We start from the raw sequence: 14,498 nt of genomic DNA on the forward strand, positions 1-14,498 counted from the left end.
CTTGAAGCTTGAAATTGCATGACTTTTGTCCTTTGGTCTTAAGCTTGACCTTGGAGTGGACTGGGCTCACAATAGCCTTGGGCTCGCGAGGTCTGGGCCACTGCTCCTGCCATGGCTGCCTGATTCTGGGGTTGCTTACCTTGGGCCTTCTTGGGCTGGGTTCCCTTGTGGTGCAGGCCTGGGCTCGCTGCTGCAAGGTGGCATGGGCCTGGGCTTTTGGTTGCAAGGTGAGGCCTGCTCCTTGGGCTTGGATCTCGCCATAAGTTGCCACGGTGGTGCCCCGTGGGGGTGGTACCATTCCACTCGTCGTTGCGTTGAGCCTCGTGGATTGTCGTGATCTAAATCCTTAAACGTAGGAAGTTCCGTTCTTTGTGGTTTCCGAATTTCTTGTCATTGTACTTTTCTTTTACGTTTATGCAATGAATTTTTGTATAAAAAATTCTAGGAATGAGAGCGTACAAAAAATCTACGAATGAACAAAAAAATTAGAAACCATGAATGCGAGAGTCTAATGTGAAATTTAACTAGCACTCAAATTAAACCCTCTTATTGACAATTGTAGTAAAGATGTAAGTAGGGATCGTTCTAGGTCGGAGATTAGGAGGGATGCTAATCTACTCAAATTTAACTCAAAAACACTTAACTAGGCTTGAAAACACTAAACTGGACTCTTATGAACTCAAAACAAACTAAAAAGACTCAAAACAGCACAAAACAATTAAATAAACTCAAACTACACACTAGAGGGTGAATTGGACGAAAATTGATTTTAACTTGACTCAAAACACTTAAAAACACTTAAAAACACAAATTGGACATATTTTAACTAACTTGGCACAACAAAAGTAAAGGGGATTGGGTTTTTGACTAATTTAAAGTAAAACTAAACAGATTTAAGACTCTAAATAACTTTGGACGAAATTGGTGATTTAATGGGTGAATGGCTAGCTAGAGGATTCTTCTCCACACATGACACACTTGCATACAAATCAATTTCCAGTTGCTTTTCCAATAAACCATGAACCTCAACGCCCCAGATTAACTGTGAATGGCACTAATTAACCCTCAGATTTTCCTTAAGTCATTGAATTGGATGGACAACGCATCAGCAACCAAATTATTCTTCAATAGTTCCCTACATGAACATCATAATAGAGATACAATCAAAGATCATTAAGCTTTGTGAAAATCATAAGCATTGACAAGGCATTCGTAACTATGACAACATGATACTCCTGCCAGGAATTCACTTAACATGATTGTGACTAGCAACCTCCACTACTTGTGAATATAAGTCCATAACTATTAGGTGAAATTCCCTTATATTTTAGCATCAAATCACTGCATGCAAACTAAGTGTGCACCCTTAATCAACAAACAAGAATAAGTTATGAATCAAACAGTTAAGTAAATTGCATTCACGATTCATGAAATCACAACTGGAAGTAATCAATTCATATTACAAATATGTTCATGGCTTTGAATTTCCCCCTAGCTAAAATGAGTTTAGCTCTTCATGTTTGCAATTAAACAAAGACAATTAAATTTAAACATTGAAACAAATGATAGAATACACCTAGAAACGCTCCAACAATCCAACGTCTTGAATGGCAAGCACGGCTCCAGGGGTCTCATCTCCTATCTCATTGCAAAGCTGCGGCACAATGGGATGAATGTGTATGAGGCATGTATGGGACGAATTTGTGATGGAAGATGGGTGATTTCTGAGTGCTACGGCAGAATGTAAGGCACGGCTAGGGTGAGTAGGAAGAGAATTAGGACTCCAAATCATCAAGGAATAAAGATACTTCTAATCAGATTCCAGGGAGGAAAAGAATTAATGTGTTTAGATGGATTATGACTCCTAAATTCATATGGGAAGGATTTAGAATAGGATAAGGACTCCTTTTGCAACTAGACATAAGGTAGGATAAGATAAGATAAAGTTAGTTTGGATAAGATAAGATTGGATAAGGTTTTGGATAATGTTCCTTCTTTTTAGCTGAATCCTTATCTCTTTGTCTTGAATTCATTTTCTTCATCTTTTTAGCACATTCCTAGCCTCTTGAACTTCAAAAACGTCCATCCACTTTGCTCAATGCATGTGCTATCGATTATTGGCCCAAAACTGCTCCAAATTGCACTTTCTTGCCAACTTTGTCATTTGGGCCTATAAACAGAAACTAACTATGAAAGTGCAAGAAAACAAGCTAACTAAGTCGCATAAATATGCTCCTATCAGAGTCTTCTTTGAGCATGTGAATCAAGACTCTTAATGAAAGCTCCAATTTGTGGATGCAAATTTCTGCCTTCTTCTTATTGGATGAAAATGCAATTACAAAACAATTAACACCTAAGATCAAGGCCAAGAGCCTCACGTGCCCACGATTTTGTTTTGGGGGGGGGGGCTTTGGCCGAAAAGTCTCCGATGCCAAAGTTAGAAATTGAGAGATAAAGTGTTTAGAGAATTTTAGAAGAAGAATGAACTTAGGTTTTTTGGGAAATGATGGGCTATATATAGGGGTGTGGTCAGCCCTGTTTGGGAAAATAGGGACAGGCCACTTATGGTGGTAATTTGGCTCTAATTGCAAAATATTATGTAGCATAATATCTTGCAATCAACTAGATAATTAATAAATAAATGAGGTAATTAATCAATTAATTTTGACAATTAATCCTAGTTCGAAAAGAATAATTGGGAGTTACCTTGTGGGGGAAGATTTGATGAGGGGTGATGAGAGAGTTTAAAAGAATACCATTTTGATCACTTTTGACCTTGATTGAGCCATTATTGTCCGTTGCATGCGCGTGGAAATCCCAGTCTGCCTTAAAGGTAATTTTGTCATTTTCACCCAAAAATTCACGTGTCGCCTCCATAATTTTCTTGATTATTTTTTGCTCCACATAGTTGAACTAGATAATTAAGAGAAAAGCAGATAACATAATTGAAACTTGAAATTCTTTACCTGAGATACATTGAACTGTATCCAAAATCGAGCCAAGTCTCTTTCATAAGCATCTTCAGGTAGCAGATTATTCTCTGACCAAGTTTCTTCAATGTATTCAAGGATGACATCCGACTCGGAAATCGATTTTCCCAGGTCAAGAAGCACCGAAACCTTCTTGTAAACTGGATTGCACTGCAACAACAGAAGTTCACTCTTGTTGGAAAGGTCTTGTTCTATGTAATCATATTTCACACCCTTGAGGTTTAGAGCCCTTATCACTCTGTAAACATACGGACTTGGCCAAAACCCTAGTAGCTTCACTTCCATTATTCGTGTGATTAGGTGAACGAGGCAGGAGCCTGATCATACATGTATACTAATTTAAATTTGAATGGGTCTCTAAAAAAGGTCCTCTTTGGAAGTGACAGGCCTTTCTTTCCTTTTTTTTATAAAAAAAATTAATATTTTTTTTTTTTAACAAACGATGTACCTACACTAAGGAAAAAATGTGAGCTTAACTTCACAATAGACTATCAATAATGCATGAAGTGACAAGTAGACAATGAAAATCATAAAATAATATTTAGTATGATATAAAGTAAGAAATTTTATCTAGAATAGTATGAGTGTAAAGTAAAGTAAGTTGATTGTGATGAAAAGGGATTTTCCTTATCATGTAGTAAAGGAGAAAAGAAGAAGATGTCTTGTTTCCAAAAAAAAAAAAAAGAAGATGTCTCTTGATATTCAATAAAGGTTATACAAACAAATAGCCTTGATAGTATGCTTTGTAACAGGGAGAAAGTGCATTACGTTTAACACGGCAGTGGTGGTGACCGCGGGGGCCGTGGCGGCAATCGCAGTTGGAGAATATAAACTGAAATAAGATCACCTAAAAGAGAGAGGTAAGGAGAGAGAGTGTATCTACGTGATAGTTTCTCATTATTATTATTCTAGTCATGAGGCTGCTGATACACAAACTGAATCCACAGAATATCTCAGATCTGAGGGACAAGCATTTCCCTTGCGCGTTTCATATGAGCAACCAATATTTGGTAGTTAGGAAGGTTGTCTCTGATGACAGGAACTTGCTTGAAATTCTGAACCCATGCATGCAATCGAGGCAAGGTGCTTGGCTCGAGCAATTTGACACCCACCATTTCTTCAACGGCTTCGAAATAAAGAGCCAGCCATCCATGCGTTATGTCTACCAAGTTTATACTATCACCCCCAAAAAACTTCTTGTCACCAAGCCCTTGCTCTTCCAATATTTTCAGCGTTTCCAACACTGATTCGATTGTCTTTTGTCGATCTTCTCCGGCAGTTAATCCGAAAAATGCATTAAAACTGGGAATCTGATGATGTATAAAAAGATATGGCTAAGCACTTATTTTGATCTTTTATAGGGAAACATAAATTCGTGCGCATGCTAATCATAGCTATTTGGTTTCAATCTGAACTCCTAGAGGGCATGATGACAAGCTACTTAGGTAGGAAAAATCCCCAATTTGATCATCACAATGATTTGTCTTGTTCTTAACAAACTACAAAATTAAACTAGTGAGAAAAATTGAACCCATATGAGCAGCATTTTTCTGTAAATTATTGGGAGTCTCTCAATATATAGTTGAACTAGATAATTAAGAGAAAAGCAGATGAGAAATAATTGAAACTTGAAATTAGTCACCTGACATACATGGAATTGTATCCAAAACCGAGCCAAGGCTCTTTCATAAGCATCTTCAGGCAGCAGATGATTCTCTGGCCAAGTTTCTTCTATGCATTCAAGGATGGCAATCAACTCGGAAATCGGTTTTCCCCGGTGAAAAAGCACCGGAACCTTCTTGTAAACTGGATTGCACTGCAACAGAAGTTCACTCTTGTTAAAAATGTCCTGTTCTATGTACTCATATTTCACACGCTTGAGCTTTAGAGCCCACTAGAAAGTTTTGCCCGCGCGTTGCTGCAGGATTAGAAATTATGTGAAAAATTATGTTGTACAGGTATAAACACATCAACTTATATCACATGTAATTAAATCAAGCAATCTCTAAACATGAGAAATGGATCTTAGAAAGTATAAATCCTACCTCATAATATTAAGGGAAGTGTTATTGGCACTCCAAAAATCTCATTCTACACTCCTCACAAGTGTATTTTTCTTTTCTAATATAGAAAGTTTGGAGTGTAGAATGAGAGTTTTGGAATGCTAATAACAATTCTCATTTTATACAATTAACAAATTCTCAGTGTATGATCACAAAAAGGTATAGAAAAGTAATTCAATTTTTAAATTTCAAAAATGGGAAAGATAAAAAAAGGGTCTAAATTCTCAGTTCTCAATATAACGAAAATTATGATATCATTTTAACATGAACTCGGGTTTTATCTCGGTCACCAGCATTAATAAAGCTAGTGACTTCAACCTGTGCAAGCAAACAACTAAATTAGACGCAAGCCAACTTCAATTTAACCGAATCAAAAAAGCAACCACGATCAAACCAACCACTCTTCTTCCCATATGTAGAAGCTATTCTTTGTTTGCCTTTGTGAGCAGTGCACTTTTCACTCTCTACACACAAAATGAACACTCAAAATGCTCAGCAACATTAAAAAACTTAATAAGTTATATGTATACATTACTATATATGTATTTGGACATAAAGTATAAAAATTTACTATCAGATTAACAAAAGAAGTAATTATGAATTGGAATTAAATGATATTATAGTTGTTAAAAAAATACCTAACCAATTTTTACACATAGCATCATAAATTGTTAAAAAAAAATAACAGCACTGAAATATCTAATTACTCAAATCTATAATTCTATTAAAACACATCACTGAAAACCCCAAGGAGAGGGGTGCATATTCCTAACCTTGCACGGTTAAAATTGCATTTTGTTTGAGGGGAGAAAAATGATCAGAACTGATAAGTCAATAGTTAAATAGGTTTACTCTGGTGTCAAATGTTTTTTAATACATACAGAATACTCTCTATTTAAATCAACATTGATTCTTGCATACCTTCGGTTATATAATGTTTGGAGTTGAATGTATATATACCCAGATGGGAATAATTCTTTATCCGAAACTTAGAACAAACCAACTCATCCGAGTACGCAATGGAACTTAGCTACAACTCCAATATAATCAATGTAAATTATTATATTGAAACAATGTGATCAAACTTAAACAAAACTCCAAATCCACCAAAAGTTTAAATTTCTTACCTTGAGTACAGAGGGCTTCAGAAAACAACAACATTTTAGCCTGGAAATAAAATCCCCAAAATTAGAAAAATGAAATTTGCATAGAATTAACAGTTCTAAAATGATAGATAACAATAATCTCACACTATATTATACAAAAATTTAACCACAAAAATAGAAAATGGACAGATTCATATAGGAAAGCAGCAGCAGAGCAACTACTGGATTCTCTCAAAGATAATATTGTCAAATTTGTAAGATTAAGCAAGCAAGAGAGAGTACTGGCTTGCAAAGCGTAAGTTGTTAATCGACACATTATTCTGTCCTAAGTTAAGCAACTGAAGGTTTGTTAAGGCACATAACATAATCAAACCAAGCTTAAATATTTTTAAATACAACAGAAGAATTTATTTTTTTTCAAAACCAAGATAAAAATCTGAAAAAAAAACACAAAATGCAAGGTATTCTCTGAGGAAGGAAAGAGTTGCGAACTGCAGAAGACAACAGTTGAGAACGACAAACCACAAATTCGCCATAAACCGAAGCAGAGTTGTGAGAACAGACGAAAATTAATCAATCAATTTCAGAAAAATAGAGGAAAAATTAACAAACCTGATCAAATAGGATCTGGATAAATCTTAGAACATACCTGAGTTCAATTCAACTTGTATGACAACAGTCCCAACTGTGGGATCGCCGATGATAACAGAGACCAACACCCTAAAGAACCGGATTCAATGAGAAGGAATAGGAGGAAGAAGACACAACCCAAGTTTAAACATCATAGAAAAGAAACTAATGTCAGTACCATAGAGTTTGATTTGGGGATGTCTTTTCTTGTTAGACTAAACATATAAACCAAGATCGTGTAACATGAATCACAGCCATCCAAACACAAACTGTAGTTCATAACTATTGTACAGAGTAGAACTCTTACCTGCAGATCCAGCTTTACACAAAAGCACAACCATCCCAAAAACCAAAAATAAGGAACGTAGGATTTTAGAACCCTGTAAGAAAGGGAGAGTAAAGGAAAGTTTAATGATATAAACAAACAATAGAACAGATCCCATAAGTTCCCTAAAATGAATGCTACAATATGCACAAAATGTAACTATTAGTAATAGTAACCAATGTAATCAAACATAAATAAAATGGTATCGTCAATTTTGTTCTTTTTCATAGAGCTCTGAGGTTGAGTCTTATGAAATGGCGAGTTTGATACAAATTATATTTCTGGCAAATATTCCTCTAATCAGATGCTCTACCCACTTGACTTCATCTTCAATAGCATCATTAAGATCCAATACATTCTCAAACAGGGATATTGCCTTGGCATTCTCTTCATCCTGAAGAGTTTAATCATGATCACAATTCCGAACTCCAAGTCAATCAATTATCTACATCAATGGACTAATAAAGCATCCAATAACAATAAAAAGTACCCACCTCAACTTTCTTGAATATATCTTGGAATCCCAACTCCCTAAGAACTTGCTCCCGAAGTCTGCAAAGAAGCTGGATTTCCCAAACAAAGCAGGAAAAAAAAAGAAATGTGAATGCTAGGAAAACGATGCCGCAATAAATCATGACTACAACATAATAGAAAGTGAGAAATCAACTCAAATCAAAATTTCGAGCTTACAATGCAATCCGGCGGGCCGCCGTGACTCTCAGGATCCTTTTTCAAGTCCTCCAGTATCTCAGTGTACCCTTCAGGCAAAAATACAAAAAATTGCAGGCATTTCCGAAAACCCAATTCACTCATCGCAAAACAATCAGTAAAGTGTGTATCTTTGAGCAAATTTCTTAGCTCTTGCCGGAGCGTCGGGAACCGAAGCGTCAGACTCAGCTCGTTTCCTGCCGAAACCAATCAAACCCATTAACGAAAAACCCAAGAAATTAAGATTTATGATGGAGGTTGGGGAAAGGATGAGGATTATCACTTGAAGGAGGGGGTGGAATTGTAGAAGAGGTCGATCCAGGAGAGCTCAGTGAGAGTGGGCTTGCGGGGATTGTTGGAAGGGAATATGTAGGGGATGGTGCAGGCTCTGTAATTGAATTCGATCGGCATCGTGAGCAGTGGAAATAAAGAGTGAATTAGAAGATTTATCAGAGAGCTTACCTCTACAGTTATTGCCGACTTGAACAAATCAAGCTTCTGTAGCAGTCTACAGATCACAAAGCTGAGAGATGGTGATTGAAACTTGACAGGGATGTGGTTTAAGTTTTTCTGCGGTGAAGCGGTGAACGATAGAAGAGATGAAGGGCTGGTTTGGTATTGCTGTGCTTTGAAAAAAAGCTGTTGTGAGAATAAGCGGCTATGCTGTGAGAATAAGCGACTGTGAAATAAATCAGCGGAGTGTTTGGTAAACTTTTTTGTAAAAGTGATTTTGGAAAAAAAAAGCAGTCTGATAGTGGATCTTTTCATTAAAGAAGCACTGTAGCTCCGTGTGCTTTGAAAAAAAAGCCAGTTTTCCAAAGCTGCAAATAGCAGCTTCAGCTTTTTCCTTTGATTTCAACTTATTCTCATAGCAGCTTCCAAAATAAGTTATTTTTTTTCAGTTTACCAAACACCTAAAACCCTCACAGTTTTTTTTCATGGGTGCTATTTTTTTTAAGCACCTCACTCCCAAACCACCCCGAAGAGGGATGAAGGTTTGCCATATGGGGTGAGGATGGAGGGGCGAAGAATGAAGAAAGCGGTCGAGGATCCCACGCGTCACAAAACTGTTACTCATTTGACAGCAAAGCAATAGGGGCAAAATTGAAATAACAAAAAAGAAGCAGGGATGAAAATGGAAGAACACTGTTAATGAACAGTGTTTTTTGTGTTGGGTTTTAGTATATGTATAATATCACTCTGTAAACAAACGGACTTGGCCAAGACCCTAGTAGCTTCACTTCTTCCATTATTCGTGTGATCAGGTGATCGAGGCAGGCCTAATCATACATATATACTAATTTAAATTTGACTGGGTCTCTAAATAAATTGTAAGAAAATGAAATTGCAGAGTCACCCTATTTGCAGAGTCGTTTTTTTTTATTAAATTTTATTTATTTATATATATATATATTTTGTTTTTTTTGTTTTTTTGAAGAGCCGGTCTTTCTTGTTTTAGGGTAGCAAAATTATAAAAATTTGCCCAGTATCTGTGGTTTGCAGATAATATCACTGTTCTTTCGCGTCTAATAAAGTGATTAATTACTCATTCTAAAATTTTACTAGGAGAAGCAATTTTTGCACTCTGTTCTACTATTTTGTACACTCATATTTGTTTAGATTGTTTGAACATTTTGTTTATATATGCAAGAAAAGGTCGAAAACGAATAGGGTGTACAAGAAGAGTGAAAATATGAGAAAATCACTTGTATTTTCTCAAATGACAGAGGAGAAGGTGCATGATTTGTTTTCTAGTTCTTGGCGTGAGAAAACAATGGGCTTGTTTACCCAAAAATACAAAAGGGCTGCCGTTTCAAACTCACCTAATTTCTTTGAAAAGATGTGATTATTCCCAACTCTAATCTTGACCTATAGTCATGGACTAGCAACGGTGCCCGTGCAATGCTGCGGGTTTAAAATTGTAGATGTTCAAATCTATTTACAACTGTTACCAATTTGAATGAGATGTACAAAGAATTTGTGCAAGCTGGACACATGGAATATCAATAGTGACATAATTTTTTCTTAAGACATTGGAAAAACTAAGTTAAAACTTGTAATCACACGACTCTTCAATCACATGACACAAAACACAACTACTGTTCACAAACATGTATTAGCCAAGAATGGAAAATCACCAACGATGAAATGTGGTAACAAATCAATAACCTCACTTATATAGCTTTAGGATTAACTATGCTAATTTGTTTATGTAAGTGATCTGTCTGCCCACATTTTTCCTTTTTTTTAGCAGACAATAGACATATTTTGTTTTTTTAAAATGTGCGATGACATATAATACTATAACAGAATGATGAAACAAAACAGGTTAATTTTTTAGCACAACATGGGTTAAAATTACCTACATTTTACATATGCAGATTAAGGGAAGTGGTGGCAAACCTTGTAATTTGTGCAAGTTGATCATCTGCAATATCAACAGTGACATAATTTGTTGTTAAGGCACTGGAAAAATTATATTAGAACCTGTAATTACATGACACTCGAATCACATGATAGAAAACCACAGAGAATAGAAATTGAAAAAAAAGAAGTTGATAGAAATTGAAAAAAAGAAGAAGTTGAACACATTAAGTCTTCACAAAACTCCCAAGAATGAAAAATAAGCAAAAATACAGATTACCAATGAAGAAATGAGGAAACCTATCAGCAACCTAAATTGTACGCTCATTTTAAATAAGTATGATAGAGAGTTAACATTATAATCAAATTTGATGAGCCCAACTGGAGAAAATTGAATACTAACATTCAAAGTGGATTAAAAAGATGAGAATATGCTTTAAATAAGTATTAAGTCTGTATTTATGTGTAGTACAATTGTGTGGGATTAGAAATTGAATATACTATCTTATAACTGAATGATCATGCAAGGAAAATTACCGTGAGATTGTAAGGAGCATGGAAAAGTAATCTAAACAATTAACATTACTGATTAGTAGTTAACTTCTTAGCATTTTCATTGTAAAAATTAAATATAAGGGTGTAAAAAGATGGATCAGATTTAGTTGGTTTGGTAATTTTCCAAGTTATTTCAGTCTTCATCATTTGGAGGAATAACATCACTTCCATCTTTCAACTGTTACTAATTTATACACAGACTTTATTCTTTTGACCTATTCTAAATGCATGATTAATCACTTGACTATACACTGAGTGGTTTAAGATGGACATCCAAAAGTATAAACAGAGATGCTACCACCAAAGATGCACCCTCTCCACATGCTTTAGCCAAATAACACGTTAGGAGTGGGGGTACCATTAAATCTAATTAATGAGTGATGGGAATGGTTTATGAATAGATTTAACAATTCCACCATTACTAAGGTGTTCTTTGGCTTAATTAAAGCTTGTGGAGAGGGTATATCTCTGGTGGGGACATCTATAGTCATACTTTTGGATGTCCAACTTAACCCCTTAGTGTGCAGGCAAGCAATTAGCCATGTATTGAGACCAGGTGAAAATAGGATAGTATGTATGTGTGTGTGTGTGTACATATATTGGTAGTAGTTAACTCCCCCAAAGAGAAACAATAGCAAAGATTGAATTTAAATGCAAAATGCCAACGAAAGAAAACCAAGAAAATCTAAATAATTTCACATACCATTGGATCCTTGCGAAACCTATTTGTTGAAGCTACAACTTGGTTGTTGACTTTGTGATTTCTTCTCTCTTTTTTTAGTGTGTAATTGTTAGACAAAGCTTGTAACATCTTATTTCATACCTAGACACCAATCATGTAAACTTCATTCATTAGAATATGTCTGATCTTTCTGAAATTCCATGAATTGTAATTTTTTACCAAAAAAATTGACAAAGGTCAATATCACACTCTCAACCAAACATTAAAAAAGTGGAGGGACAAAACAAACAGGTTTTAGTCCTCACTATAGTTAAAATAGTTATGTTATTTGACAATTAAATAGCAGTGATAGGTATCATCTGGATTAAGAAAATTAGTCATTGAAGAATCTCCAAGAAATTATCAAAGTGGATTCAAATTTATAAAATTTTTATTGAAATAAACTAAAAAAAGTAATAGAAATCAAGCTAACCTGTGTTTGGTATATGGAAGATACTGGATCTCCTTTTGGCCTTTGTAAATGGCATGTTGTTCATTGTGTACAAAGCTAAAAAAACACAGTAAAAATGTTAATCTAGGCCAGAAAAAGTATATATAGAGTGTATTATGTAAATATTTTCATATAAAGTAAGAATATTTAAAACAATTAATTGCAAAAAAAAATAAAATTTCAAAGATAAGTCAGAGAAATCTTTGAAGCAGAGAAATATAACAAAAGTTTTTCCAATTGTAGCCATGCATAAACCACTAAAAAAAGCCAAGTATATTGACATAGCTGGAATGCTAACCAGAAGACATTAGGTTACGTGGATAAAAATGGATTCAAATAGAATTGAAAAAGGGTAGGAACAAATTTTTCGGATTGAAATTGACACATGTATAGCAAAGAACATTAAGTTTTAACTTTTAAGCATATCAACTCATGAAGCATCCCAACATATATATGGAAAAAGAATGATACAAATACCAGCATACACATGTAAAAGCAATTATTAACACAACTAACAAACATTTGTAAATTAAAAATTTTGCACTATTTAACAGCCCGACTCACCTTTCCCCTTTTTTTTCTCAATTTGACCAAGAGCACTTTGCAGCTCATATACAGTGCTTCCATACCAATCTGCAGCAAAAATTGAAATTACAAATTAAACACACACAAAACAGTAAAAGTAAAGTATTTTTCTTTCCATTCAAAGCAATGCATAACTGAAAAAAGCATAATTGTAAAAAAGATTAAACTTTTTTTTTCAAAGCATATATCGTCTAAAACCCAACGTTTATAAACAGTCGCATTTTTTGTCAAAATTGTATTTGCTTTACCTCCATAAGTTTGATTTCTTTTCAGTGTTTTTTAGAGCTTGACGAAACCATGAAGAGACAAACAACAACACTCAACTGTTTTTGCAACCTTGTAACCAGTTACACAAATAAGAATGCAACATTTCTATTAAAGCATGTAATTCTCCTCTTCCTATATTCTTCCCCTTTCTCTAGCTAAATAAAAATTTCCAAAACTATGTACCAAAAGCTCAAAAGTGGGATTCAAAGAGTCAAAATGTTCAAATGCTATATTTTTATTAGGACTTCATAGTCTATTTAACACTTGGTTTCTCGAGTAGTAAGTTTCCCATTCTTTGTCTAGTTAATTTCACACGCCTACAACAAATAAAATAGTTGAATAATTTCAGTATTTTTATGTGCCTACTAAAGTACACATATGAATATCAAAACAAAAACCTCCAATTATCATAGCATTCCCTTTCTATCTTTATTTTTGAAAAAGAAAACACAAATGGAAGAAAAAATTCCACAATTTGAACTTGTAACTCGTAACCACAGAGAGTCAATAGCACTTCAATTATGTAAGAAGGGAAAGGGGGTGCAAATAAGTGATGCTCAATTGAAATCACTGCCTAGTTGTCAACTCTTTACTGAGTTTATCCCAATCAGCAACACTTTAACACATCACCTTCCAAAAACTCTGCATGTATACCACGGAATGAAAACACTTTATACTCCAACCAACTTAACCCATATAACATATGAAGTCATCCAACAGTTGCAGGGGGGGAATGAAAACTGTATCTAATGGCACAACAACATAAAGTTATTTGTGGCAAATCTTACAATCATATGCGTCTCGAACCATTTGATATCTGACGAATCCTGAAAAAAAGAGTCAGCCGAAATCATGAAACCAAAAAATCAGAATGTTTACAAAGTATTCCTTGAAGCAAAAGCATGCGCGGGACATTCACTTAAAAAAATGAAAAGCTTTCAGTACCCAAATAGCTAAAAGCCGAGAACAAAAAAAAAACAGTACCTTTGCGGGTTTGGAGCTCTTTTCTTATAAATATTATAGTATTGGTGTGGCGCCTCAATTCGTGGTGTTTCCGTCGATAACAATCGAAGGTGGGGCAGCTGGTTTGGGTGAAGAAGAAGAGGAGGATCCAAGCCTACAAACAGAATCACAAAAAACAAACATAAACACAAAACCCATCTGCAAACGATCGGATCGGAATCGAAAGAAAGAGATAGAGAGATCTAAACAAAGGGAAACACAGACGGAGAGAGAGGAGAAAAGAAGAGGAAAGGGAAATGCCCAGATCAGAAAACTACCACAAAGAAAAAAAAGGCGGAAGCTGAGTAGAATACTCTCGAAGCGAATAGATCAACGATGAAAGACGCGTGGCCAACATGGGTAAAAGAGACTTTCCACTGCACAAAAAAGGAATCAATGCTTTGAGCCATGAAAAAACAGAGGGCATTTCCAACCAAACACTGTTCACGAACAGTGAAAAACAGTACCGGGGAAACCGAGTTTTAGTATAGATAAAATATCAGTATGTCATCACTGTGGAGAATTTTCCTACTTGTGGGTACTGACTTTTTGACTTGTTGTTTGTATGTGTCACCATCATGGAACACACTGGCAGAGCAAGTTAAGGGCTGCCCTCAACTGTAGCCCAGGTAGTTTGCAGTGAAAAATAAAATTTTACATGTAATTTTGATTGATTTTCGAATGTAACCTAACAAATATTTAGTTACTACTTCAAATTTTCTAGGTTTAAC

At 35.1% G+C, this 14,498-nt stretch overlaps 1 protein-coding gene across 7 annotated transcripts; it reads right to left on the minus strand.

The window, feature by feature from the left end:
* Window positions 1-3,669: 3,669 nt before the first annotated feature.
* LOC126606974 (uncharacterized) lies at window positions 3,670-14,258 on the minus strand. 7 transcript variants are annotated; one of them, XM_050274388.1, is made up of 12 exons: window positions 12,747-13,407; window positions 12,478-12,546; window positions 11,896-11,970; window positions 11,445-11,564; window positions 10,226-10,250; window positions 7,805-8,019; window positions 7,609-7,677; window positions 7,432-7,508; window positions 6,968-7,169; window positions 6,809-6,879; window positions 6,181-6,220; window positions 5,868-6,083 (listed from the first exon to the last, which is right to left on the minus strand). In XM_050274388.1, exons 4-10 carry the CDS (start codon window positions 11,550-11,552, stop codon window positions 6,820-6,822), a joined length of 756 nt encoding a protein of 251 aa, XP_050130345.1. In that variant the 5' UTR covers window positions 11,553-11,564; window positions 11,896-11,970; window positions 12,478-12,546; window positions 12,747-13,407; the 3' UTR covers window positions 5,868-6,083; window positions 6,181-6,220; window positions 6,809-6,819. The 7 variants fall into 7 exon arrangements, 2 of the variants coding, with proteins under 2 accessions (XP_050130346.1, XP_050130345.1); XM_050274389.1 differs by lacking the exons at window positions 7,432-7,508; window positions 7,609-7,677; window positions 7,805-8,019; window positions 11,445-11,564; window positions 12,747-13,407 and adding exons at window positions 3,670-4,300; window positions 13,554-13,592; window positions 13,750-13,882; window positions 14,046-14,258 and having other exon boundaries at window positions 4,633-6,083; XR_007617444.1 differs by lacking the exons at window positions 7,432-7,508; window positions 11,896-11,970; window positions 12,478-12,546; window positions 12,747-13,407 and adding exons at window positions 3,670-4,300; window positions 4,633-4,806 and having other exon boundaries at window positions 5,036-6,083; window positions 6,809-7,169; window positions 7,805-7,872; window positions 10,189-10,309.
* Between the last annotated feature and the right edge of the window lie 240 nt (window positions 14,259-14,498).

This window comes from Malus sylvestris, chromosome 16 (assembly GCF_916048215.2).
Source record: "Malus sylvestris chromosome 16, drMalSylv7.2, whole genome shotgun sequence".
In the NCBI taxonomy this organism is placed as follows: domain Eukaryota; kingdom Viridiplantae; phylum Streptophyta; class Magnoliopsida; order Rosales; family Rosaceae; genus Malus; species Malus sylvestris.